Source organism: Anguilla rostrata, chromosome 1 (genome assembly GCF_018555375.3).
Source record: "Anguilla rostrata isolate EN2019 chromosome 1, ASM1855537v3, whole genome shotgun sequence".
Classification (NCBI taxonomy): Eukaryota; Metazoa; Chordata; class Actinopteri; order Anguilliformes; family Anguillidae; genus Anguilla; species Anguilla rostrata.
The window spans coordinates 13311077-13338269 of NC_057933.1; the positions used below are offsets into that span (position 1 = coordinate 13311077).

A 27193-nucleotide genomic window follows, 5' to 3' on the forward strand; every position below is an offset into this window, starting at 1 on the left:
CGCCCCCCTCACCGTGCACCCCCACCCCCATCCCCGATCTCATTATTCACACAGGAAATGCACAGGGCCTGCAGCCCTGGGGTTATTCCAAACCTCAAAGTAAGAATACTGCTGGGTCTTTAGATGAGGTTTCTTCTTTCAACGTGGACACCACATCTGAATCACTTCTAATGAAGAGCAAATAACCAACTAATCAGACTAAAATAAGAAAACAAATCTCTTTTTATTCGACTCAGGTTATTTACAGAAAATACAAATAGGTAGAAGAAAATATACTTCCATCTATACATCACACTTTCCGTTATAGAAAACAATACCTCTCTTACTAAAAGCTAGTGTTTTTTTCACACAAGGCTTTGAGTGTCAAAGGTATTTTGAGCCCCAGAACTGTGAGCAGGGTCAGATCAGGGCTTCAGTCCTCCAGCAGGATGTCCACCTCCTCCATGGGCGCTCGCAGTCTCAGCTCTTTCTCAGTCATCAGGTCCAGGAACTCCTGCACGCGATCAGGGAAGAGCTGCACCGCGTCCATGTACAGGCCCTGTGGAAGAACGCGTGCGGGTTCAAACTAGAATCCAGTGGAGAAAAGGCTTCACAAGACCTCCAGTCATATACTCAGCCAGGAATCAGCCTATGCAACACGTCCGACACAACATTTACATCCATTTTTCCTGCTTACCTTCACCCATGGGATCTCCTGAAGGGCTTTGTACAAGATGCCACTACCTCTCTCTGAGTTCCCTTCTGACACCTGCACACACAACACAGGGAACAGGCAACCAAATAAAATTGAGAGCTAGGACACTCATATACAGTCTAATTATTCTCTTACCTTGTAAAAACGTCTGTATTGTATTTTATTTTATTCATTTGTATTGTATGTATTGTGTTTATTGTATTTCATTGTAAACAACCCTAACAAAGCACACCTCTGTCAGCAGCTAGAGATCTTGTTGAATAGATCAGGCTGGCAATCAAAGTGGGCAAAGACAAATGAAAATAAGAGGTCTTAAAATAAAGACACACTGCTGAACTATAAATAAATAAACAAATAGCTGACAAAGTTTACAGTACATGCCAAAACTCTTGAAGTGGCAGGACCTGTAAAAACTCCCCATCAATTTCATCCTGTCTTTGGTTAAAAAAGGGTGATTCGTTATTTACCAGGAAGCGGAGGTACATCCTCCACAGGAGAGGGCAGTGGGCCCCGTGCTCTGAGGCGATGGCGTTCTCGTACAGAGCTCGGATTCTGTGGCTGAGCCCGTTCTCCGGCATGGTGGAGAGAACCTCCCCGTAACAATCAGCCCTGTGGGAGAAACAGGTCAGCACTCAGGAACACTGCAGAAACACACCGCAGGAGAAACACGACCCACAGCTTCCCCTCGACAAGGAGGAATTATGGTATGATCAGGTTAACTGACTAAAAGCAGTTTCCTCTTGCAGAGCCAGGCCCTGGAACCAGACTTTAAATCAGTTTTTTTTTATAGAACGGCATAAAACCCTCCGTGGTGCTGTGGCCGTACCTCAACGCTGCGCTGACCAGCTCTTTCCTCTTCTGCTCGGCGCAGATGGCGAAGAGCCGGGGGACGACGCTCTGGCTGCCCTTGGTGACGGTGTGGAAGAAGCGGCGGGCCCGCCCGGCGCTGTGGTACCTCCTCTCCAGCCGCAGGTAGAGCCGCCAGAGGAGGGGGTTCACAGGGAAGCGGGAGAGGGCGGCGGTCAGGGTCTCCCGGAGGCGGCGCAGGGGGAACACGCTGGTGCTGGTGTGGTGCTGCAGCAGGAGGGCCTGCATGAGGCACAGGGACTCCAGCTCGGAGGGGGTACCCCAGGCGCTGGAGTCGGAGGCGGCACCCCCATCGGGGTCCGCAGCCCCCTCCAGCCTGTCCAGGGCCTGGCCGAAGACCTTGTCGGCGGCCTCGACTCCCGTGGTCAGGTATTGGAAGAACGCGAAGCACCCAACCAGCTCAGCCACACGGGCGCCCTTCCCGGCGTGGGCGGACCCCGCCCGGCGCTCCAGGGCCGTTTGGAAGGCCTGCTCGTACGACTTCCGGGCCTTCAGGACGGCCACGGGGGGCACCTGGCCGGTGAAGGGAGAGTAGGCCCCGCCCTCGGCCAGTTTGGTCAGGGCGTGCACCGCCGGGGAGGAGGTGCAGGGAGACGCCCCCGGCGCCTCCTCCGCCTCCAGCTGGGCGTAAAGCAGACAGAGGCGGCACAGCGCCGGGTCCCTCAGGCCGCGAGCCGCGCCCAGCGCCATGGCCGTGTCAAACACCTTCCTGGCCTCCTCCAGGTTCCCCAGCAGCCACTCCAGGTGGGCGTACTCTCTCCACAGGGCCAGGTCGCCGCGGTTCTCCTCCTCCTTCAGGAGCCGCTTGGCCAGTTTTTTACTCCTCTTCCCCTGAGACCTCAGGCGCTTCTTGTTGCCGCTCTGGACACACTTCATCACCTGGAGGAGCCACGGATAAGCATCTCAGCACAGGGGAACCTCTACTCTAGGGCTGCCCGTCGCTGCTGCTGGAGATCTATCATCCTACAGCTTTCACTCCAACCTCAACAAAGCACATCTCTTTCCACAACTAGAGATCTCATTGAGCTGCTAATTAGTAGAATCAGGTGTACAAAATTAGAATTGAAATTAAAACCTACAGGATGGAGCTCCAGGACCAGGGTTGGGCAGCCCTGAACTACACAGTGCGCTGTAACATTCTGGAACACTACACAAATACATCACCATGCTTCTGTTGTGGTCTATGTGGTTGCAAAACTGAATTTGGACAAATGTGGACCTCATCTCTGAATCTCACTTTTTGCTAAAAACAGAAAATGTGATGGGAGTGACTGCATTGTTGGGTCATGCCCAAATCAAAAGGCAAGAAAGCGACGTGAACGGACCTTGAGCTTCTCGTACTGGATCCAGTAGAGAGAGAGAAGCGCTTTCTCCTGTGGCGAGCACAGGGGCGAGATCTGCTGCAGGACGAGGTGCACAAACTCCTCCCCCTCCTTGCACAGGCCCGTCTGCCTCCTGGCGCCGTCGAGCGTGGTCATGTGACCCACGGGGCTGACCCCGGCGCCGTGGAGGTGGCCCGCGGTCAGGAGCCTCTCTGCGCCCGGGCCCTCCTCCAGCAGAGACGTGCCGTCCAGCAGCGAGCTCCAGGACGGCCCGTGGTACCAGCTTTCCCCAGGGAGCCCCAGGAACTGCAGGAAGCAGCAGACCAGCTGGAACCGGAGCTCCGGAGCCGAGAGCCGGATCATGGAGGGTCCGATGTCATCAAACAGGACCTGCGGGACAGGATGACCACGTGAATGCCGTGAGAGGACAAATGTCCCATACCAAACTCTACTGGCTGCACCGCAAAAAAGTTCCAACCAAGTAAGACTTCATCAGGAGTATTGCTCCTGCTCAAAACACTTCTAATTTTCCCAATGCCAGTGCTGACTTCTGAGAGTGTGCATTGCTTGGCTGGGTACTGAGTCAGAGGACACGCAGAGGTGGATGCCAAAGCCTGTCTGTGTACCTGTCTGTCAGGATCCTCGCAGTCCTCTTCTGTCTGGCCCTTAGATTTGTCCGGCCTCCAAGGCAACCACTGATTGGTCTCACGGGATGCCTCCACGTCCAACCAGATCCGCCACTTGGGCCAGGTCTTATCCTTCACCTCAGAAGAGTCTTCCTGGTCATCGTCATCATCATCGTCTAAAAGTTACAACAGTGGATAAGTCAGGTTACTGGGTTATAAGTTAATATAACCCTTACGCTAACAGCTATGGCTATTGCTATTGCTTCCACTACCAACAGGAATCTTCCTATGAGCACTACCCAAGTATATCTTGAGAACACTGCCTCTTACAGGCAAACAAGGCTAGAAACAAAGCCTGCTGTTCCACAGGATGTGTCTACTCACCTGGGTCATTGGGCACGAGCCAGCCCCCTCTCTCCTGCTGGTGCATCCAGGCCTTCCAGCCCCTCGCTCCCTTCTCTCCCACACGGGGTTCCCCACTGTCCCAGAAGGGCTCAAAGAACTCCACCTAGGCAGGACAAACAGTAAGCACCACAGCATAAAGCACCAAACACCATGCCATTAAACACCAAACACCATGCCATCAAACTTCGAACATGATCCCATCAAACACCATCCCATCCAACACCAAATATGACGCCATCGGACAAAACATCGCACCATCAGACACCAAATACCATGGCGTTAACATCACACCCCATACAGACTCCAATGCTAGGGCAACATGATGGTGCTTAGCATTGCAACCCTTCCATTTCTACAGGGCTGGCCGAGACAATGTGACGGGGGATGATCTATCGTGACCAAGAGACGTCTGTCACGGTTTTCCGGCAGCACCCGCAGAATCCCGAAAACAGCGCCAGATTACACCCAAAGCTAAGATGTCCGGTATAGCTGCTACTCGCTAGCATCGCTAGGCTAGTGTGCGCAACCAAAAGATCCCTCAGAGGCACAAGAAGTTTACTCAACGGCGGTTCTCCATCTGATGTTCACTTATATCAGCAATTCTGTCAGAAGGCAGACTAATCCATGTTGTCAAGGCACAACTGGAAAATGGGCATATACCAGACTAAACTGAAAGCTAAGCGTTTGGGGGGGAAATGTTCAAGCTTATCAGAATATCACAGAGCAGTTTCCTCAAAAAATTTAATTTATTTTATTTTTCTGGGAGGGGTTGGTCCTCCTAAAAGTAGCTTCTGCAGTTCTCGCCCGATTCAGATAAATAAGGTTCGTAAGAATCGAACAGGAAAAAGCCTGCAGGGGCCCCTACTGTCCTGAAACACAAATTAATTTCAGCTTCACTTCCTCAAAAGACGAATTTCTCTAATTGAGAATCCTACTCTAGTGAAACCAACTACTTTCTTTCTCTTCTGCTCAGATGCACATCACTCAATCTCAGTATCATTGCCAGACGAACACAAATTGATTGTCCGGGCCTCTGCTCAGCTTCTTCTCTCCAAACTCAGAGAAACTTTTTTTCTGAGAGAAGACAGGTTGTGCTACCTGCAACTGCATTCAATTACCACAAAAGGAAACATGTCCGAATGTAGGAAAAAAAATGCACACATAAGAAAGTTTCAGGGACGCTTCAGGAAGACAGAGAATTTAAAGCGAGCGATTTAATGCGAAGCACTTAATGAAGGGTGAGAAGGTAATGAATGCAAACTGTGTGCTTAGTATGCAAACGGGGAAAATATTCCTTCATTATCATGCTGGTTATGCGCGATCACACCGTGTTATTTAAAACCGGAGAACCGGCGCCACAGAGGGGGACAAATGAACCATTATGTGCATTCACTGCTCAACAGGAATCAATACCGCTCTTTAAAAAAAAGATGCCTGCTATTCTTAACTGAGACATGTTGTGAGAACTTAGAGGCACCTTTGTTTATACCAATAGATAATGTCTCTCTCTACACGTGGCTTAGGACAGTGAGCCGAAGAAGGCAGTAATGCTCATATAATTATTCTCTGTCGATCGAGACCTGCTATTGGCTGCGTAATCACAGAAAGGCGGGTCCACACTGTAATGGAGCTTTTTCACCTTGCACTCAGAAAAACACAGAAAACACAAGGTGGGAGATTGGGTTTGAATAAGAACGCACACACTCTGATATATCCCCCATTAAACCAGTGGTGCATTTCAGCCTCCCTCCAGGGCATGTTTCCAAAGCAAACCCAGAGCAATGCCCCAAGGACATGCTTCGATTCACGGAGTCAAAGTGGACTACAGAAAAGGGTCAATGGTTGACTGCCAAAATAGCAAGAAGGAAAATAAAAATATTCCGACAGCCCATTAGACACAGCGTAGAGGGACCGTAGATCACTAGGATCTGCTTCCTCTAAATATCATACAGGCCTAAAGAAAACATCTGCAATTAAAAAAAGAAGTGCTTTCTTGTGCTCTTCTGTTGCTTTGATTTACAAGCCACATCAAATGATAGCCTGTGGCAATTATTCTCAAATGCGCACATTTGAATGGAAAACTCTACTGAGATTAAGGGTGATTGATCAAACCACAAGGTGAAAAGGTCAGTGTTTACGGCTTGCCTGAACTGCTCCTCACTTCACTTGTTCTGAGACAAGCAATCTACTCAAATGCTCTAAATGCAGAAAATCTAGCTTCTTGTTGAATCTCCAAATCTACACATTAAGCCATTATCTTCCTTATCTTAACATTTTTTTTTTTTAAAAAGGCTAGAACTGCAGAAGATGTTCAATCAAGGATCTTTCTTTGGTTCCAGTTTCAAAATGTATAACTCTCATTATTTGTATTTGAAAAGGGAGAGGCGTTTGTTTATGACTGAGCTCATAATTGAGCACTATGGGATTGATGGCCTTGAGGCTCTGCATTTCCAGATCATGTATGTTTTTGAAGGCAAAAATGCCTTGGAGCGCCTTATGGATTCTTATGGGTTCACACCCGTTCATTTTGTTTGGTAATCTGTTGTTTAAAAATAGTTTATTTACCTGCAGAGGACCACCTCTCCCTTTTCTTGCATTTTTTTCCCCCCAGTGGAAGTTCCCTTTTTAACAAAGCATTAAATAGCTTGAGAATTGTGTTTAAACACAGAAAGTCAGAACCTCTCATAGTGTTGAAACACTGGGTTAGAGTTTGACACCCCACAAACCTAAATCATGCTAAAAAGAGCAGGGACAGTTTTAAGTGTGCTTGTGTCCAGTATAAAGGCTTTGTGCTTGTGGCTGTTCTCCTCAGATTCACTGATTTACCTGCTGTCTGGTGGGAAGCTCTCTCACGCTGTCCGGCTTGAAGAAGGTGAAGTCCAGCATGGCCTGGAAGAGAGAGACGGCCTTTTCCGAGTGTCCCGCCTGCCGCAGGAAGTGGCACTGCTGCAGGAAGATCTCTGTGGGGGGAGGGGGGGGGGGGTTAGGGACATGACACAATTTGAGTGCACATGCTCAGGTAATTTGTCAGCACATTCCTGTTCATGCCCAAGGAGACCCAGAGGAAATTAAATCGCACACAGACAATGAAGGCCGAAGTCCCAGCCTTTTACAATCCTGCTTCCATCCGAAAGAGCTTCCTGCCAAAACCACGCAATTAATGAGCTGGCTCATCACCTGGACTTTTTACGAAATTTTGAGGAAAAAAGTAGGTTTGTACTTACATACATACATTACACACACACACATATAATATATATATGCAAATCATTTTTGGCCTCATTTTACATGTTTCCTTTCCCCACTGGATCTACACTGCTAGGATTTTGGCAGTTTTTATGTTGTTTGTTTTGATTTGCTCCATTGCTGTGTGCAGCAGAAAGGATTTCCTCTCTTTAATTACACCCCCAGAGACCCGCAATTAATGCTGTGCTCCATTCTGCCAATTTAAGGGCCACAGAAACACAGCCTGGTTTAAATGACAGGCAAGAGCAGGAAGAGCAAACCAACAAACAAGCTGTTTATAGGTCGGTGCTTCGCAGCTCTGTGTGAGCACCCTGAAAACCTTCCTTACCGAAGAGTCTCAATCAAGCAGGCCTACATAAGGCTTCTGTAATTAAATTAGTCAGCGAGAAGCATTTTCCCAAATGGAAAATTAAACTGGCCAATCAAACACAATGGACACTAGGTGGCGCTTGTGCCCATTATTCAACTGAAGAACGGCGAATATAACCTACTCCAGATCTAAACCGTACCCTGCACAGTGGATACTGATGGCTCTGTTAAAGATGTTAACCACCAAATCCTGAAAATATCAGCAAATAATGAATGTGTTAAACGTTTCTCCAGAAATAAGATAAGCTTACAACTTGACCTTTTTGAATGTTAAACATGATTTAATAATATTAATTCGCTTGCTGCATTGTGTCCATTTTGTACAATTTTATGCCATTTCACGATGACAGCATAAGCACTTCTGTTCAATACAGAAAAGACAGCGCAGAGACCAGCTGTGCTTTTTCAGGCTCATTGGCGTACAGGAAGAAATGAGGACGCCGGCGTAAATGGAAGCTCACAGAATGACTGCTTCATTTTCCTAATTGGAATGCATTCAGTGTCCTCTGATGCAGTTGCTACAGTGATAATTCTGGGCCAGATGCTCGGTTACATCGCAGAACTCCAGCATCATCCATTCCGCAGCGCACTCAACGCAACGCCATCGAGCAAACTCCGCCTTATATTGATTCAGCCTGCGTGTCGAAATTTCAGTGGCGAGTATTCCCCAAACTGCACCTGTTCTAGCCCAGCGATCTGACACCCATATCCTGCCATTTGTTCTCCTAAGCCCATGGATCTGACTATTTTGGATGAGGACAGCAGCCCTGCAGCTCACTCAACACACGCATAAATACAGACACACATGCACACATACAAACACGCAAGCACGCATACACACACACAAGCACACGCACGCACACACACACAAACCCACGTACACATGCACAAATGCGCACATGCACGCATATGCGCACGCCCACAAAGAAGGATCCCCTTCTCCCCACCCACAGAACAGATCCTCCTCTCTTGCCCCAAGTCCTGCAGTCAAACATGCAAAATCTTCAAAGAAATGGAATCATGGCCGAATTCCCTTTCTAAATGACAAACGGATCCAAGAAGTGTGCGCTCCAACCCAAACCCCGTCTACCGCCACCCGTGCACAAGACCGCGCCCCACGCCCTGCACCTTTTCACGCGGCCTGTCCTGCGTCAGGCCCACTGTTGGCTGCGCTTTTCCCCGCCACCTTCTCCCCCCATCACTCACGTGCGCCCGCTCGATGTTTGGTCGCTCGCAGTCCAAACACGAAACAGCAGAGCAAACAACTCAATACGGCCCAACACAATGGCGGGGGCCGGAGGAAACCCGAGCCGAGGCGCCGTCCCTTCGCGGACGCTAACGCTCGCGTGTGTGGTTACCGCCGATTTACTATGGAAACCTGCGCTCGGCAACAACGGAGGTAGCCCCCCCCCGCTCTCTCTGAACCGAGAACCCCGATTGATGGCGCTTTGAGTGCATAGACTCGTCGAGTGGAAAACATGCAGGCAATTCAAATTCCATTAATTATTCCATGTTGTGAAAGGCTTCCACTTAGTGTGGCCTTCTGATTAAATATGACTCTTGCGTGTTTTTTTTTCCCTTTTAATAACTCGGCATCGAGCTGCTGAGTTGAATTCTTTGGAAGAAAATGCTAATACACGCCGAGCGCTGAGATATAGACAAAACCATCAAGTGCTGTGACAAAAAGCGCACATGATGAACAGCGCTCCATATTTCAATTTGAAACGTACGGAGCAGGGAGGGAGGGTTCATTCATTCGCCGTGGCGAGTAACTGCACTTTGTTTAGATTACCAGTGAAAGTGTTCAGTCATCTGAAAGGATACCAGTCTCCCAGAATGAGGCCTTCAGAAATAATGCGTTTAGCAGAACGGCAGGACTGCAGTTTGCCACAGATACACATGGGAAGTAATTAGAGAAAGAAAAACAAAGGGGGGAAGGTTTTCGTCTGCCGTTTTCCCTCCAAGAATGATCCGTTTTGGTAGCAGACGACATATTTCAGTTTGGATTCAGTCAGCTTTTGTCAATAACTTCTGTCTCACAATTAAAATCAAGTTGTTACTTATTTTCACGAAAAAAAGTTTGACAAGTACAGCAATCTACAAAATTATTCCATTAAAAAATGTAGAAGTTTTAAGAGTTATCTGCAAGTGAAACGTAAGGACACATGTTGCTGGGATTCAGGCCCATGAGCTGTATGAATGCGAGATAGATAGAGAGAGATTAAGAGTGAGAGAGAGAGAGAGAGAGAGAGAGAAAGAGAGAGGGGTCCTACCCAGCATGGTCTCCTCCGTGCCGGGCTGGGCGGGGTGGGAGAGCATGCTGCCGTCCTGCACGGACGCCAGCGTGCTCAGGCACTTCCCGTAGATGCCGTTGACCTTCGTCACGGAGAAGGTGCTGAACTGGCTCTGGGTGAAGAGCAGGTACCTCCTCCAGAGCGGGGCGTCGTTGGGGTGCAGGAAGACCAGCTTCTTCCACTCTTTGAGCAGGGCGGCCGGCTCCCACAGCTCCTGGCACAGCTTCAGCCGGGCCAGCTTCAGCTCCACGCTGGTGGGGTTGCTCTCCAGCGCCCTCTCCAGGATGGACACCTTCTTCTCCAGGGTCATCCTCAGGGACTTCCGCCGCCCGTCCGGCTCGCCCTCCATACCCGCGAAGAACCCGGCTCCGCCCGTCAGCTCGTCCTGAAGGAGGGGGGTTAAAATGAGGGGGGGGGGAGGGTTAAGAGTCCTCCACAACAGTCTTTGCTTACATACCGCATCAACGTCCAATTTCGAAAATGAAATCTAAAGATGGAGCTGATAGACTCCGGGTGCTCACACAGAGCCCAGCGCTATGTCAGAGCCGCAGAGGGGCACACACGCGGGGGCAAAGGGCCACCGTTGATTTCCGGGAATGTAATTAGATAACGTTTGCAGCCCGAGGCCTGACCCCCAGGCTCAATGAGGAACACTTTCCATGGAGAGCCACGGGCCCTCCACAACAATAGGAGCGATTAACGCGCCGAGGCTCTGTCAACACGCTGACCTTGGGCTAATCCTCAGCGCCGAGAGTGAAACACAAGAGCCGTCTCTGCGGCTGTCCACACACACCTGCCCTCACAAACAACTGGGGCTCCCCCGCCCCACCCCCCACCCCCCCGGGCTTATACGGCCTCTGCAACCACCCCCCGAATTCCAGTATTGCTTTACAGGATGCTTTAAAATTACGCCGCTGGCCCATGGCCTGGGAGGCGGCCGAGTGGAATTTTACCCCCCTGCATTTTTAATCAGGCGGTTAACACAGCGAGGAGACGCGCGGACGGGACCGCGCGGGGGGGCGCAGGGGGGGCGCCGCGCGGACGGCGCAGCGGGGCACAGGGAGGGAGCCGCGGCTGAGCGGACCCTGTGCCTCTCAGCTCGGGGATTTGCTGAATCACACGGGAACACTGTGTGCCACACCGCAGGCACATTCCAGCTGCTCCCACCCTCTCTGTTTATCATCCCTTTCTCTATCTCTCTCTATCTCCCTCTGTTCTCTCCATCGCTCTCTCTCCCTCCTCTCAGTCTCTGCATCTCCCTCAGCCTCTCTGTCCTTCTGTTTTCTCCATCTCTGCATCTCTCTCTCTCTCTCTCCCTCCCTCCCTCCCTCCCTCCTCTCCATCTCTGCATCTCTCTCTCCCTCCCTCCTCACCATCTCTGCATCTCTCTCTCTCTCCTTCTGTCCTCGCAATCTCTGCATTTCTCTCTGCATCTTTCACACACTCTCCCTCTCTCCATCTCTCTCTCCATCTCTGCATCACTCTCACTCATTCTCTCACCCTCTTCTCTATCTCTGCATTTCTCACACTCATTCTCTCTCCCGCCTCTCTATCTCTGCATCTCTCTCTTCTCTCACTCTCTCTCTCCTCTGCATCTGTCTCACTCACACTCTCCATTTATGCTTTCTTCTCTCCGTCTCTCTCACTCTGTGTCTCCCTCTGTATCTGCAGCAGGGACAGACTCCAGTCTCCTCCAGCTCTCTGACTAGCACATGCAGATCTGTGCACTGGCACAGGCAGAGGAACACCGTGTCCCGCAGAGACAGGAGGAAGCTGCAGAGCCCCCACCCCCCCGCGTCACTTTAAATAACCCAGAGCAGTGACACCGGCGACATCAGGACCAGGGCTCCAGGGACCACGCAAACATGAGCCCGGCGACCTCTGACCCCCGCCGCTCATTAAAAAAAAGCCCTCTCCTCCAAAGACGCACGCTTCATATCATACGCGACCCGTCTGCTATGAGCAGCCCCTCCCTGGGAGAAACGCTCATCTCCAGATCATGGACGGAGCAAGCCAAAAATAAACAAGCCACACACTCGCATATTTAGTTCTCTTGTAGATTTTTCTCTGCCTGCAATTAAGGAGAGGACAGCAAGCATCTATATACATGCGTGTGTTCACTGGTTTTAGGTAGGCACAAAAACAAAGATATTCTTTTTCAGGCTCAGCAACCAGCTTCCCAGTTCTGAAAGCGGCTTGTTTGTGCCCTGCCTTTTCGTCTCGTTAGATTCCAAATAAAAGCCACGATAGCACGGGCGCTGCTGGCCAGGACGGTGGACTCGAGCGCGCATGACTCAAACGCTCAATTACCGCTCTCCTCACATCCTCACGTAAGCCGCATCCCCGCGCATTTACTTCACCTGCGGGGAGCAGAGGCGATTCATTTAATACAAGCGAAGACTCTCAGATCTAATTACCGATGGTTTAACCGCGGCCAGAACCTCAGAACAGACGTTAGCGTAGCTGCGTTTCACATGCCGTTCGGTAGGTCCCCGCTTCTCAGGGGCTCTCCGCCAGCTCGGGCCGCTTGATGAAGCACGGCGGCTAATTCCCGGATAGCCGCGGGGCTGTCGCTCGGCCGGATGTCTACGACAGATCCCTCTGAAGATTTCACAGGAACAGCAGTCCAATAACGGTCAGGCCGAGCGAACGGAACACAGATTTATATTTAATAAAAAAAACAGCTCGCATCGATCTTGTAATCAAATCACCGTCCCAGGGAAGACGCCAGTTGTTTTTTTTCCCCAGCGGCGAATGAGTTTTGCAATATTAAAAATGTTACGCGGTGATTAATTTTCTGCATAAAACAATACGTATTACAAATAATAGCCTGACCCTAAGCGATAGTAGCACCTTGAAATATAGGGCAGACGGAGAAGCGCACAGCCGTGGGGAGAGCAGGGTCTTAGCTGTGAGACATCGTTACAGTGCAACTGCCATCGTTCCCTACAGCGGAGGAGGCTGTGAATCACCGGGCTAGTGCTCTTATCACAGGAGCTGTCTCGCTGTCGCGGCGCGTTAGCGACAGGCTGATAGCGGGCCCACTGGGGCTGAGGATACCTGGAAGCGTACGAACTCCAGCCAGGTGGCTGTGTCAGTGGGGGTCTCCCGCAGCCTCCTGTTGAAGTCCTCCACGCGGCCGGCCGGCTGGGAACAGGCGCCGCCGTCCCCGGCGGTCCCCGGGGGCCCCGCTTCCTGCTGCTTCTCATGCTCCGCCGGGCCCTTGCCCTGGAGCCACAGGGAGGTGGAGGGGTCGTACACCCCCAGGGGGTTGACCCAGGAGGAGCCCCGGGGGCCGGCTTGCCCCTCCTCCTCAAGGCAGGGCGGGACCGGAATGAAGTGGGCGGCGACCAGGCTCGCCCCAGGCCCCGGGACGCTGGGCCGGGCGGGGAGGCCCCTGGAGCCCAGCAGCTGGCGGGCCCCGCGGGAGAAGTATCTCTCCGACTTCCTGTCCGCCTTCCTGTCCGTCTTCTTCTCCGAGCCCGGCTCCGCCCAGCTCACACTCTGCGTCTTAGGGTTCAGTCCCAGGGCTGAGCTCCCTTTCCGTCTGTACCTTGTGCAGACATGACAAAACAGCATTACCTCATACAGACCGGGCGCCATGTGACATAAGACATTATACAATATGAATTCATTCATAAGCGCATCACAGAGGGCAGCACAGCAGAAAGGAACCTCAAAGTGAATAATGAGACCACTTAGCAGAGGAAGACGAACACAGACAGCCTGCGTACAAATTTAGTGAGTTTCTTAACAAGAGAGTCTGACGGCCGCGCCTGTCGGTTACACGCAGTCAGCAGGCCCCCGCTGGGAGCAGTGCCGCAGGCCGCAGACGGGCCGAACGCGCCGCCGCCGCCGCAGCAGGCTAAACGAATTTGAGATCGCAGGTTAAACCCCGCAGCGGCTGACCTTCGGCGACGCAGCGCGCCCCGCCACCCCTGCTGCAACACACAACTCACTCCGCGGGTATCGATCCGCCCTCGCCCCAGTCACAGGTGCGACTTCTCGGCTCCGCTAAAATGTGATATCGCCTGGACGGGGGCCAGGCGCATGATTTGTCGCCCCTAAACGCAGTTAATGAAAAGTTCGGCACGTCCTGCCACGCTCAGTCACCACGACGACACAAATACAGATGCCCCAATCAGATGCGGCAGCAGCAGCGGAACAGCTGGGCCGCGCTCTCGGCAAATGAAGCCGCTCCCTCCGATAATTAACTGGGAACACATTGCCCTTTTGAGAAACTACTTCACCGCGCGACTTCTACCATTAAATAACACTTCAGAAAGATGTAATAATTGCCTCGAAGGAGGAAAGGTCAAAGCAGGCCAATTTGATCATATTTAAAGTTTAGCACATCAATATTGGGAACCAGCTCTCCTGGTAAACTGCAGCTCTCCTGGTAAACCGCAGAACTGTGCCTTCCCTTTATCTTGTACAGTCCATCCAACTTCAGACAAACTCTGCTAATAGCTGGAGCACAGGAGGAGATTAGAAATGGAGCACTTGGGACACACAGTGTACCTTGCTCCAATTGTGCAGTCAGGTACAAAAGCATCATTTCCTCACTTACTGGGCTGAGACGAGGCAGTGGGCTAATTGGCTGAGAAAAAACCCAGCAGGACAGCACAGGGAACGCTGCGTTGGGCAAACCAACAAGCCCTACTGCAGCTCTGCGAGGTCCAAAATTCAATCCAGCTCCCTGACCTTAAATGGCGAACAGAATAAAGGAGGATGATCGAAGTGAGGTCACAGTGAGGTCATGCGCTCCTGGGTGTACCTGGCGATATCGGCTCTGTAGAGGGACCGGTACTCCCAGTTGGCCGGGTCCGCTTTCCTGTCGATGCAGAACGGCCGATCGGTGGGGGTCTGAAGGTCGTCCAGCCAGACGAAGGAGCCAGAAACGCACTCCTCCTCCTCCTCCTGCCTAACAGGCACAATCACAAAGTCATTCAGTACGGACGTAATAACAGCACGGTGCTCCAAAATATGCATTCCTGATGATAAAGTCAACCCAAATCAGACCGAGGCCCCTCAACTGTAAACACTCCGTAAATTCAACTCTAATGTCTTTCCACGGTCATGTGAACAGACTCCCCCTCAGCACAAGTGCAGGCATGAACACAGATGCACACAAACACGCACACGTGCGCTCCGCACCTTTTACATACTATTTCAAATTAAAACAATAAATTTCATGATCTGTCATTTCAATTTCATACACTCTAAACATTTCATAGATCATATCATATTTAAAAAAAATTAAATAAATAAATAAATAAATAAACAACACAAAAAAATTCAGTCACAATGTTTGAAGTGTGAATACTGCAAACGCCTTGACTGCACAAGCCTGCTGCACACAGCAGCTCAGAGGACTGGCAGTGGCTGTTTAAGTGCCTCCAGAGTGACATTGAGGGAGAGGGAAATGCTGCAGCTCGTGGGAGCTGTGTCAGACTACCGCGCTGGATCCGGGGGCAATCTTGTGACTGGGCTTTTTAGCGATGCAGAGTGCAGGATGTCAGCGTTCCCAGCACTGCGCTAAAGAGAAGCCCAGGCTAGGCGACGGCAGGACTCTCCCAATGGGGGGGGGGGGATTGAATTGCACTGACAACAAGGAGGCAGGCAGGCATCGTCTGCCGCAGTACCCCCTGGAGTCAAGGGCTTCTCCTCCTGGCGTGTGGTCAAGAGGCACCCAGCTACTCTAAACTTCCCCTGCTGCTCCAAACCTGTGCAGCTCTACACCTGCTGCTCCAAACCTGCGCAGGTCTACAACCAGCTGCTTCAAACCTGTGCAGCTCTACACCTGCTTCTCCAAACCTGTGCAGCTCTACACCTGCTGCTCCCAACCTGTGCAGGTCTACAACCAGCTGCTCCAAACCTGCACAGGTTTACACCTGCTGCTCCAAACCTGCGCAGGTCTATACCTGCTGCTCCAAACCTACACAGCTCTACACCTGCTGCTCCAAACCTGCACAGGTTTACACCTGCTATTCCAAACCTGTGCAGCTCTACACCTGCTATTCCAAACCTGTGCAGCTCTACACCTGCTATTCCAAACCTGTGCAGCTCTACACCTGCTATTCCAAACCTGTGCAGCTGGAGTAATCCCAACCTAGCTCACAGCAGACACTATGTAGCACAGCCCCTCTGGACAGTCCTTTAGGGTTTCCTGGGATGGTGGATTGTCTTGTGGCCATGACCTTCTAATGAGTGTCCCTCAAGGCTCCATACTTGGCCCACTCTTCTCTTCCCTTCTCTGGGGACCGTCTCCACTCATAGTTTCTCATACCAGTTCTGTGCTGACGATACTCAGCTTTTCCTCAGTTTCCTCCATCTGGCACTCAGGTCTCACTGCGTCCTCAGCACCACAGGACCTCTTCCTCAGGCTAAATGCTACAGGAGAGCTCCTAGCACTCTGAGAAGCTTTTGGGTAACCTATGATGACCAACAGTCCTTCTCTTTCCATGTAGCGGTAGCGAGTCGTGCGCGTAGATTCTTCTTACAAAACGACCCACTTCTTCACACAACATGTTGGATCCCCTCCCACTCCTAACATTTGTTCTAATTCATGGTATGGCATTTTATGGTTCAATGTTTATTTCTGATTTGTTATCGATGTAATCTGTATGTTTTCAGGATTTGCATCTTAATTCTTGGTTAGAAAAGTTGGCTTGCATTAGGCTAGTACTTATAGCAATATATACATACTCCCCGGTCTGGGAATGCTATTAGTCAGGTCTGAGAATATTTCTCCTATAAATTAGCTGAATACACTTATATTCTCCAGCATTGTAAGCTGCTCTGGAAAAGGGCAAGTGCTAAATGAACAATGCATTCGCCAGCCACATTTAAAAAACTCCTACACAAACTCACGTGCAATACCATAAAATCTCATTCAAACATTACCCATATCTAGATCTGTAAAATAAATTAGTACAACCAGTAATTGAATTTCATTATTCACCAATAAACTTGGCCGAGCCAAGTGGTTGATTTTTTGATGTCAAGCCCAGGTATCCCATATGAATCATGAAATATATGACCACAGCTCTTTCTAAACAGATTCACACACAAAGGTTATCCATCTCTGTCTCATTCAATTCACTGTCAAAAAAGCACTTTATTCACGCAATCACAAAAGAAAAATGGCTCACTCTACCAATCGAAAATATGAGGGACAGATTGTTTTTCTTTATTGCTGCAGTTCCTGCACTCTAATGAATGGGATGATAATCAATCAATATTGACATGAATCCATTCCTACTCATTATGTTCCACAATACTGTTTGAAAACATACCTGCAAGGGTCCGTAGCCTGTTTCAAGAGGTCACTGGGATACACTGTGTCCGATTCAGAGCCACTGCTCTCAGATTCTGCTTTACTCCTCTTTTTGTGCTTCTTCTGTTTCTTTTTCTTTTCCTTCTTTTTCCTTTTCTTTGCCTTGGCGTCTTCCTCATCCTCATTTCTGTGCTTTTGCTTTTGGACAGCAGGAGAACTGTAATAGCAATGGACACGGCAGCTGATATCTTGTGACAGACTTAACAGCAGAAAGCTTGAAATTCACAGGCTGACACAAGGACAATGTAGCAACAGCACTTGGGCCATTTGTGCACTGTTCTGTCTTTGCGTAGTGGAGTGCCTCATGGTATAGAATTAAGTCTGGGAAATTTCAGTGGCAACTTTGCCAGGCAGCACACAACCAGCTATTGTATGGCATGAGAGACAGGGCTGCGGTTGGCAGGGTATACCCCGCCTCACTCTGGCTCTTCTGGCCAATTGAGAGCCAGCAGAAGACGTGTACTAGCTGTGCAGCGACTGCAACACTCTGGTGCAGTGACTACACAGCTCAGCCAATGGACAGCAGTGGGAAAACACAGCAGAACCATTTTTAGTGGACACATGCCAGCATGCCCCCCCCCCCCCACCAAACTGGGGGAGGAAGCTTAGCCAGTTGTCCAACGGCTTTGTTTCTAAACTAAATGAAGCTAAATGCAGCGTAAGTTGGAAAAAAATCTCATTACCTGATTTCAGAGTTCTGTGACCCCGGCTCAGTCTGCTCAATGGCACGCCGATGCAGGCTTAGGGCTTCATTGGTGCTGAAACTCTGATTGTTCAACCAATCCAATCCTGCAGACAGAAAGAAGGATGCCAAATCAATTGCAATTAGCTCTCCTGGGCTTTTAAACCAGATATTCATCAGATTTGACAACAACCATTTAAAATGAAAGAAGCAGCTTATACATTCTCCACACTGAAAGATTCTCAAATTAGTCAATTGCTTTAATTATTACATGACAACCTAATGCAAGGTGTGAGGCGCATTCTTCTCAAAGCAACTGTACACTAACATTGATGTAGCCATTTAATTCATTGTTAATTTTACTAGACCCTGTCCTCTGTTCTACTGTCACCACAGCACATGCATCTTAACATGCTAGCTAGCTAGAATGCTGTGAGTTTTGGAGCCCAGTCTTTCCCTTACCAGGGCACCAGGGCACCTTAGCATTTTCCCCTTGCAAAGCTAAAGACCCATGTCCCTTGCTTGGGGAACCAGGTGTACTCTAGTTCTAACAGAGGGTCACATCGCCATTTATAACCAACTAGCCTGCTATCTTAAAATAAGAGCAGTAATGCATAAACGCCTACAGTAGCTATGGCCAGTTCAACAATGTAGGCTAATGAAGGCCAGTCTGCAGTGGGTCTCCAGCCATAGTCCTCATCGTTCACAAAGCAGTCTGAGAGTAGGGGTGGATTACAGTCTGCAGAGCAGTGTTCCTCTGTGCTCTCCCACACTAGTTACTGGGACTTTTACAGTAAACAGTTCACTGATAATAAATGCAAGGTTAGCTTAACATGCATACAAGATAAGTAAAAGAATGATTTTATTGTTGACTGTGAGCCCAAATCAAATTTATTCTCTTAATGGCACATAACAACAGATGTTTACCTTTTCATTTTGCAGTTTAGATCCCTGTCTATAGCCTCTTTTAATGTTACATTGAGTCAGAGACCACTACTGTCTACTGTATTACTGGATGTAAGAGCAGCTTGCAAAAAGCTTCATAGTGTTTTGATATATGCTGTTGTTTCTGAGGATGTCAATATTAGACCCATATCTGCAATGTCAGAAGACCCATAGGTGCATTATATTTCCTCTGAACAACCTTGATAAATGAATACCATATGCAACTAGGGAATAAAGCCCTAACAATGGTAATACTGTCTGCATCACCTATATATTCATATTAAATGCTTGTTGTAGGCCTATACCTTTGAATATCTGAGTTACAAGCCTTGACTACAAATCAGCACTGCACATATTTAACAGGCTAATTTAAATACTTGTTTTATACAAGGTAGTAAAAATGCATTACATGATATTACTTGCAGCAGTCTCTCTCCCTCTCTCTCTCCCCCACTCTGCATCTTGTCCTTAAATCTGTCACACCAATTTACTTGCCTGCCAAAAGTCGCAGAGCTGTGGCGTATCCCAAGAAATATTAGCCAGCATTCTATGGCTCAAACTGAATGTTTGATAACGCTTGTTCGCCGAAACTGGTAGGACTTTCGCTCCTCTCTCACTAGCAAGAGTAATGGAAATCAAAGGCTATACCCTAAACTGAATTACTGCCTGAAACAAGTAGGATTAATAGAGTTGGCCAGAGTTCTTCGAGTGCATATTCATTTAAACTCATTTATTTAAAATGAATACCATTCCTACAGCTTAATTAAGCCAGACATATATGGCCCAATAATAAAAAGCAAAAACAAAGAACGCATAACTGCAGCCGGATTTTGAAACAGTTTAGCCTTTTATTAAAATCAAAATGGAAGGCTAAAATATTGTGATTTAATTCTGTTTTCTAGATAATAATGGCAAAATAAACATGTTTGAGACCATACAAAGAGTAAAGAGTAACATAAATAAGTAGATGAAAACTAATATTCCAATACTGCCAAGAAGGTTACTATTCAACACAAACTACAGCTTCCAGGAGCATACTTCAATCTTATACCAGCACATTTCACTGAAGAGTATAATCACATAGGAGTTGGAAATATATGACCATAAATATATGACCATTCTTCAACTATATGTGGGAGTACTATGTGTACTGTTCATTTTTTGGCATAAATCTGCGCATATCCACCCAGAAAGTTACTGACAGGCCAAAGAATTAAGAAAATGCTCCATAGGGATGTATTCAAACTGGACTACTGAACTAAGAAATGCAGAGTTAAGGGGTTTACAACATGCAGTTGTTTTACTTTCCAAAATTGACTAATGATATTCAGAAGATTAGAAAAAATGGTAATTTGTTGCACACAATAAAACAGGCCTTTATGTGTTTCTCAACACCTTGACAAATACATTTATTAAATTAAAGCCGCAAGCGGCGTTGGGAGGGGTCCAAGCATTGGCACTACTGTGCCCCCAATGGAGCGATTTTAAAATTGTTTTGATCATATACCTTCACCCAACATATCTACTGAATATCATGATGATTGTACAAAATATTGATGACTTACGGCCAATTTTGTGCTAAGAGGCGCTATCGGATTACTTAGTTGCGTCGCCATGGATGTGTCCTGGCCGCTTGCGGTAAAGGCCTTTACTACGTCGTAACACTTAGATGGCCCGGCGTGTATGTGGAGCTGCAGCGCTTCCGCACTGCAATTAAAAAAGGCGTGAGACTAGTGTTGTCACGAATCACAATACCAAACAGGGTTTCCCCCAGAAAAGTTGTTAGGTGGCAAGTATCTATTGACAGGGGCTGGCGGCCCGGCGCGGGCCGGCGGCCAAGTGTCTTTTTTGACGGGGGCCCGGCGCAGGCCAGCGACAGACTGATGGCAGCATTAAGGTAGGGCCCTATAGTTTCTGTGATAACAGAATCACGGATGGAATCGTGAAATTGAGAATTTAAAAAAGCTATAACACAGATTCCATAGGGCCCTACATTAAGTCAATGCTAAAAGCTGACTGGAGATTTGAAAATATGACTACATAATGTGAATGTTGTTATAAATAAGTCATTTATTCAACACACATTTAAAAATTCTACAAATAGGCTATTTACAGCATAGCAGAGTCGTACAAAGAATCTGACAACAATGTACAGTCTTGGAATGCTGTGTTTTCAACAACAACAAAATTAATTAAATTAAATTAGGCCTAAATAAATAATATCAAAGTTTTTGCTTTGTGCTCTACAAAAAACTTGTATTCAAGTCCTGATTGGCTACTGAATCTTACAACAAGCCTTGGAATGCTGGGCACATTTAAACTTTTAAAAAACTGTCTAAGGTTTTTTAGCTTTTACCTTTCCTCCTTGACATTATCCCTAAATGTCACAAAGGAAGTATCTGGGTTACTGACTGTTTGGCTAGCTAGCTAAGTTAGCTAAATGACCACGTTGTCATAAAATTTTTCCCAACCGTGAAAACTGCCTGACTTGTTTACATTTTGGACAGATGTGGCTCCTGAGTAAATCTATCGTTGTTTCCGTCGCAGCACTTTCGACACAAGCAATAGCCTGAAATTTCTTCTTACCGTGAACAGACCTGCAAACTCATCAGGGGTGAAAAAGGTGACAAAGATGCAAACCCCCTAGGGGGGTCTGGGGGCATGCCCACCCTGGAAGACATTTTTTTAAATATAATCTTTAAAATGTGGATTTACAGTAGATTTTAGCATGAGGATATAGGGAAAAACACATGTGACTACACAGCTAGAACTCATGTAATCTTACTGCTAATGTACCCCTTACATTACTTTTGTAATGTAAGGGGGACATCAGTTCAGGACCCTTAAAAAAAAAAAAAAAAAAAAAAAAAGTCAAGAGAGTCCAGATCCGGGTCCAAAATTGTATTAAAATGCATTGCATCCACTATACAATAAAGTTGATCAAACAAAACAAAAACACAATATGCACAACAACTGACAAATCAAATGGAAAACACAGCTTATGTTATATTTTGGTAGAGAGAGAGAGAAAGAGAGAGAGTTTTTATAGTGGAAATATGGTGTGGCAAGGTGTGTTCTATTACAAACATTATTTAACTGACTAGTATGGGTTCAAATTAATGCCAAAAGTAATTTACAGACGTGCCCCCCCCCCCTCACGAAAATCTATATCCACAAACACAACGTTTTTTTTACAGGTTCAACTTGCAGCGTACAACCACTAACCATAAGTTGCAAGCACAAGTCATTGCTTACAAGTACAAAATACTTTGTTTCAGTTTCAACTCGCAATGTACTCACAAACCATAAGTTGCAAGCACAAGTCATTGCTTACAAATACAAAATAATTTTGGCATTAATTTGAGCCCATATGTCTCTATCATATTTAGTAATATGTCATTTCTAATCAAGTACAATAATTAAAAACAATAATAACGTTAATCAGTTTAAGGGATTTTCTGCCTGCTCATTTTTCAGCTCAGCACCTGTCACTAGGGCACCCAGTGGTTTTCTTTCACTTTAAAAACAAGACCAGGTCAAAACCTAGTACATGGTTTTGAGGACTGCCCCGCTATTGCGGTCCAGCCAAAAATAACTAGCACTTTGCCGTAAGCGGTGGGTACAGACAATTTGACAATTAGGACGTTGGCTCTTCTACATTGTTCTTAATGGTCTACAAGAAAATACAAATAATTCGAAATCCACGCCAGTATCTTAATTTCTATTTGTTTAACGTGACTTTCGAAAGGTTAGCTAGCGTTGTCGTAAGATTTAGCGTTAACACATTACTACGGTTGCGGGTCAGGCACTCTTCACGGTAAGAAGAAATTTTAGGAAAGTGCTGCGACGGAAACAGCGATAGATTCCCCAATGGACTACCAAGCAGGGGAGGAAGGTAATATGGACAGATGAATCACCCATTGCCAGGTCCAAGCACAAATGGACAAGTGCTTATGTCATACACTTAAAGACACCTGCTGGCCAGAGTGCTTGGTGCCAACTGTGATGGGTTCTGGCAGGTCCATTATGGACTGCACTCAACTCCTTAGAAGGTGAGGTCAATATTAATTATTACTTAATGATTCAGCGATCACCTTCATCCCAGCGTTTCTTTCCTGCAAGGAAGGATGATTTCCAGGAAGACAATATCCCTTTCTATGGAGAACGTACAATCACACAATGGTTTGATAGGCATGACAATGAAGTCTGCGCTTTCTCAGTCTCCAGATCTAAACCCAATCAAGCATTTATGGGACATATCCCTCCAGTAGAATTCCAGACACTGGTAGATTTTATGCCACTGTTTATTAAATCTGCTCTGGAGGCATGGGGTAACTAAATGCCCTTTTAAATGACTTCATATTGCTGTTTTTTGGGCACTACCTGTAGTTAACTAATTAAATAAGATCATAAACTGCAGCATGCAAATAGGCCTACATCAGAATCATTATACAAAAACACAATCCATTTCCTCAAATGAGAGCTTTCCATAATCTATCTACATTTGAAATGATGTCCTGAAACTGTGACATGTCCATACTCCAATTTACAACAGAATGGATGTTTCCCTTGTCTCCTTAAAAACTGATGCATGATGATATCTTTATAGCAACAAATGATGAAGAAAATCAAAATATCGTTTGATCACCATCTTTGATACTGTTGTATAGCTGCAGGTAATTACCAAAACAAAGGAAACACTTCAGTATGCGAGGGATACAACATTTTTAAAGCAGGCGCTTCCATACAAGAGCCAACTAAGCCATTAACATCACATCACAGTTGTGTATAAAAAGGCTGGACAGGTTCTACTGTCCAATGTTTTGGCTACAATATCGAGAAGAAGAGATCTCCTTAACTTTGAAAAAGGAGGGGGTTGTTGGGGCAAGTGTAGCGAAAACTTCAGTGACTAGATGCACAGACATTTCTGTTGTTTCACGACGTACAGTGACTAAAGTAATGCTGGCATGGAAATTCGGGGGGAAATACATTATCAGCTAGGGGCAACTGGTCGAAAACGCACACTCCACGGCCGTGATGTCCGAAATACATGCCAAAACACGAGCAACTTTGAATACGTTCACAGGATCAATATAAGGTGTGAGCAGAATGTTTCACCAAGAACTGTCCGTCGATAACTTTACAAATAAAAATACTATGGTTGGCCTTTCCTTCAATTTAGCAGTTACTTGCAATTCACCATCTCATGTGCGGATCGACATTCCTTAACTTGGATCTAACATGTGCAACTACCACTCCTAAATTACACGCCATATTCGCATTACCTGGCGTTAGTTAACATGCTATCAAATGAAGAATGAGACAGCCAGCAAACAAGTTACAAAGTAATTTAGGAGTTCTAGCTAACTAGTACGTCATTGTCTGTATAACCAGCATGTATGGTAACTAGTAATCTTATACAGTTCCATTTACACCTGCCAAATACAATAGGTACCTAGCGTGTCAATGATAGTTAGTTAGCTGCTTAACCAGTTAACTAACCACTAGCACACTGGCAAGTGTTTCGGCTAAATTACAGTCAACGCGTGAGAAGAAAAAGAACATAGCCAACGATCAGTGTTATCGGTCAACAAAGCGAAAGTTCAAATAAATGTTCGACAAAACGATATGGCTTGCCTTTAGATTGTTTTTCATTATTTGAATTTCCACTTGACAATCCCGCAAAAGCTGGAAAGAGTGCCATTGCTTATAAATGTGAACCTTCCCTCTTGTATTTACGATGGCACGGATTTTAACCGTCACATCTACACCGCGCATGATTTTTACGTCATCCAATATATTTGCAGTATTATTGCTACAGCACTGAGGATACAGTTGCTGAAATTGTGGCGTTTAATTGCGTTTTACTTCAACAGATGTTTAGTGTAATGCAATCCCATTGTTATTGAACTTGTCTGCCATGCACTTCCCCAGTACCCTTAATATGTTTTTGCGTTGGAGGGGAAAAATACTGGACTCACATTGGACCACACGTATTAAACCCACAATACTGGAGAGCTATTAAGCAATGATCATCCATTCTTTCCTATCACAGATATACTTACAAAGGATTCACAGTAAATATTAAGCTGTATTTTCTGTAGTTGTAGACTGCCCATTGTCGCAGCTATATCTATTATGAATAGCACAAATTCCAAGTTCAATCTGGACATATATACAACTTTGTTCTTTAACAAAATAATCCATAATGAACATTTTTGGGTCTGGCTAAATATATGCAACAAATATAATGTTATGGACTGGATTCAGCATCACCTTCCATCACACAGTCATAGTACCTTATAGTAAAGAAAGGGAACCTCACCTCAACCACCACCAATAAGTAGCACCCACCTGGGTGGTGCATGAAAGCTATTTTGCACCAAAGTACACATCATACAACCACCTGAGATGGAAATAGCCCATTTGAGAAAACAAGATTTGGAATTAGGCCAGGATATTAGGGAATCCCTTACTCTTTGTAGTTAGTACCATGTAGTTAGTGATCACAAAGTCAGTGACATAGAGTCAGTGACACTGACCACAAAGAGTCAGGACCCTGGTTAACAACTCATCTGAAAAACAGCATCCCCATCGCTGCACTGAGGCACAGCTTTAGAGAGAAGACTCCTCTTCACCTACCAATATTACTCACAGCAACACCTTCCAAGTACTGACTAAGCCCAGTCATGCCAAGCTTTAGCAGACAGGAGTAAGTTATAGAATGGTATGATTCTTGGAATGACATGCAATAGTTTGGGGGGGGAACCACATCTTCGTTATCTTGTTTGGTTACTTGTCTTGCTATCTGTAATCATTATTTGTGGAATATGGTATATTATTTTATGTTTATCTTTCATTGTGACTCTTTACATGTTGAAAATATATAATATAGACGATTGTCACGTGATTTTAAAAATATATTTAATATGTGAATTTGTTTCAGCTGGCTGCTTATGTGGACGTGGGGGAAGCACTTTAGCTGAATGCTTATAGCGCAAGCTTGGTTCTTTGGGTTGAAAACTGGTCAAACTAATAACTTCGTATCTGAATTGCGCGTTGATATAAACAATAGTATATTTGCACACATATTACGCTGTCAGTTTAAATTCCGCGACCATAAGGAAATAGTTCCGTAGATTTCCGGTGACCAATCGTATGTCATCGGACTTCCCCCAAAATACGAATCCAGCTTGACTCATGTTAGAAGCCATTTCAAACAGAAAAAACTAAATGTCTAACCCGCTGTTCAGACTATCAGAAACAAACTTTAAATATGCTTAAAACATAGGAAAGCACATTTACAAAATATCCTTCTTTAGACTAAATCTGTTCCCATACACTAGTTCCCACTTCGCTATTCGACTATCAAGCGCCATTGCTTGACGCATTGCAGATCTAACGTAGCCAATCAGAGGGGCTAATACACTGAGCGGAATATTGCAGGTCCAGAGTAACCAATCGAAAACACGTTCACAAAGATCATCGCGAATTCTCCAGCGTCAACAAAGAAATTGGATTTAAACTTCAAGAGTATCCTTCCGCAGAAATAAACTAGTGCCCTGCCGAAAAGCTAATACGTCAGAAGTTTGGCCTATGAATTATGTCTTAATGTTCAGGAGAAAAAAATGCCACAATGATGCTGTAAATCCCAAAATGGAAGATGTTTTTCAGAGTGCAAGCCAAACAACAGCTCCATTAATCTTGCTGCAATCCAGCAAAGGAAACGTATTTAACTAGCTTCCCAGCTTTCACAGAAAAGCAATCTAGGAAGTAAAAGTTTGTCTGTTTGCTAGAAAATGGAACTGTCATGGCATGTACCAATAAAGCAGCAACAAACGTGAACCAAAGCCTTCCAAAGAATTTACACTTGTTTAACCTTGCACTTACTTGCTTTTATTTATTAAACACATTACCCTGTTTTAGATTCATGTAAATATGTTCAAACGAAGTATTATTTCAAAATTGCATGATCCAACTTGTACACAGAATCTGTATTATGATTATGTGTTATGACATTCAAGTATTTCCTAATCCCCATGTTGCATAACATATGCAAAATATGCAAATCTTTAAAAAAAATGCCCTCAGGATTACACTACAAAGTATTGCCGAGAATAAACCTTTCCTAATTTAGTAAATTCAGAAATCTGGTATGAATTTACATATGCAGCACAAAATAATGACTTTCACAGACATGTCTGTACATATTTGCCAGCAGTTGTGCTGAGAAATTTAATCCACATGAAGATGCTCTTTTCCCTTCTTTGTCTCATTTTGTGTAACATTTAATTAATTTAACTTTACGGAAGTTAGCTTTCCAAATTTAGCATGCACATATTTGTTTTCAAGATGTTGCCACAGAAGTAGGCAAGCAAGTGCTTTACTTACATCCTTGATAAAA

The 27193-nt window shown here is 46.3% G+C and overlaps 1 protein-coding gene across 2 annotated transcripts; it reads right to left on the bottom strand.

Moving 5' to 3' along the window:
- Nucleotides 1-204: 204 nt before the first annotated feature.
- On the bottom strand, nt 205-24558 carry nrde2 (NRDE-2, necessary for RNA interference, domain containing). Of its 2 annotated transcripts, none has more exons than XM_064323105.1 (14): nt 24427-24558; nt 17846-17951; nt 17122-17319; nt 14601-14747; nt 12884-13376; nt 9803-10208; nt 6741-6874; nt 3894-4017; nt 3510-3685; nt 2887-3273; nt 1521-2440; nt 1162-1303; nt 677-748; nt 205-538 (listed from the first exon to the last, which is right to left on the bottom strand). In XM_064323105.1, exons 1-14 carry the CDS (start codon nt 24491-24493, stop codon nt 413-415), a joined length of 3498 nt encoding a protein of 1165 aa, XP_064179175.1. In that variant the 5' UTR covers nt 24494-24558; the 3' UTR covers nt 205-412. The 2 variants fall into 2 exon arrangements, with proteins under 2 accessions (XP_064179175.1, XP_064179184.1); XM_064323114.1 differs by having other exon boundaries at nt 14601-14740; nt 17118-17319.
- Between the last annotated feature and the right edge of the window lie 2635 nt (nt 24559-27193).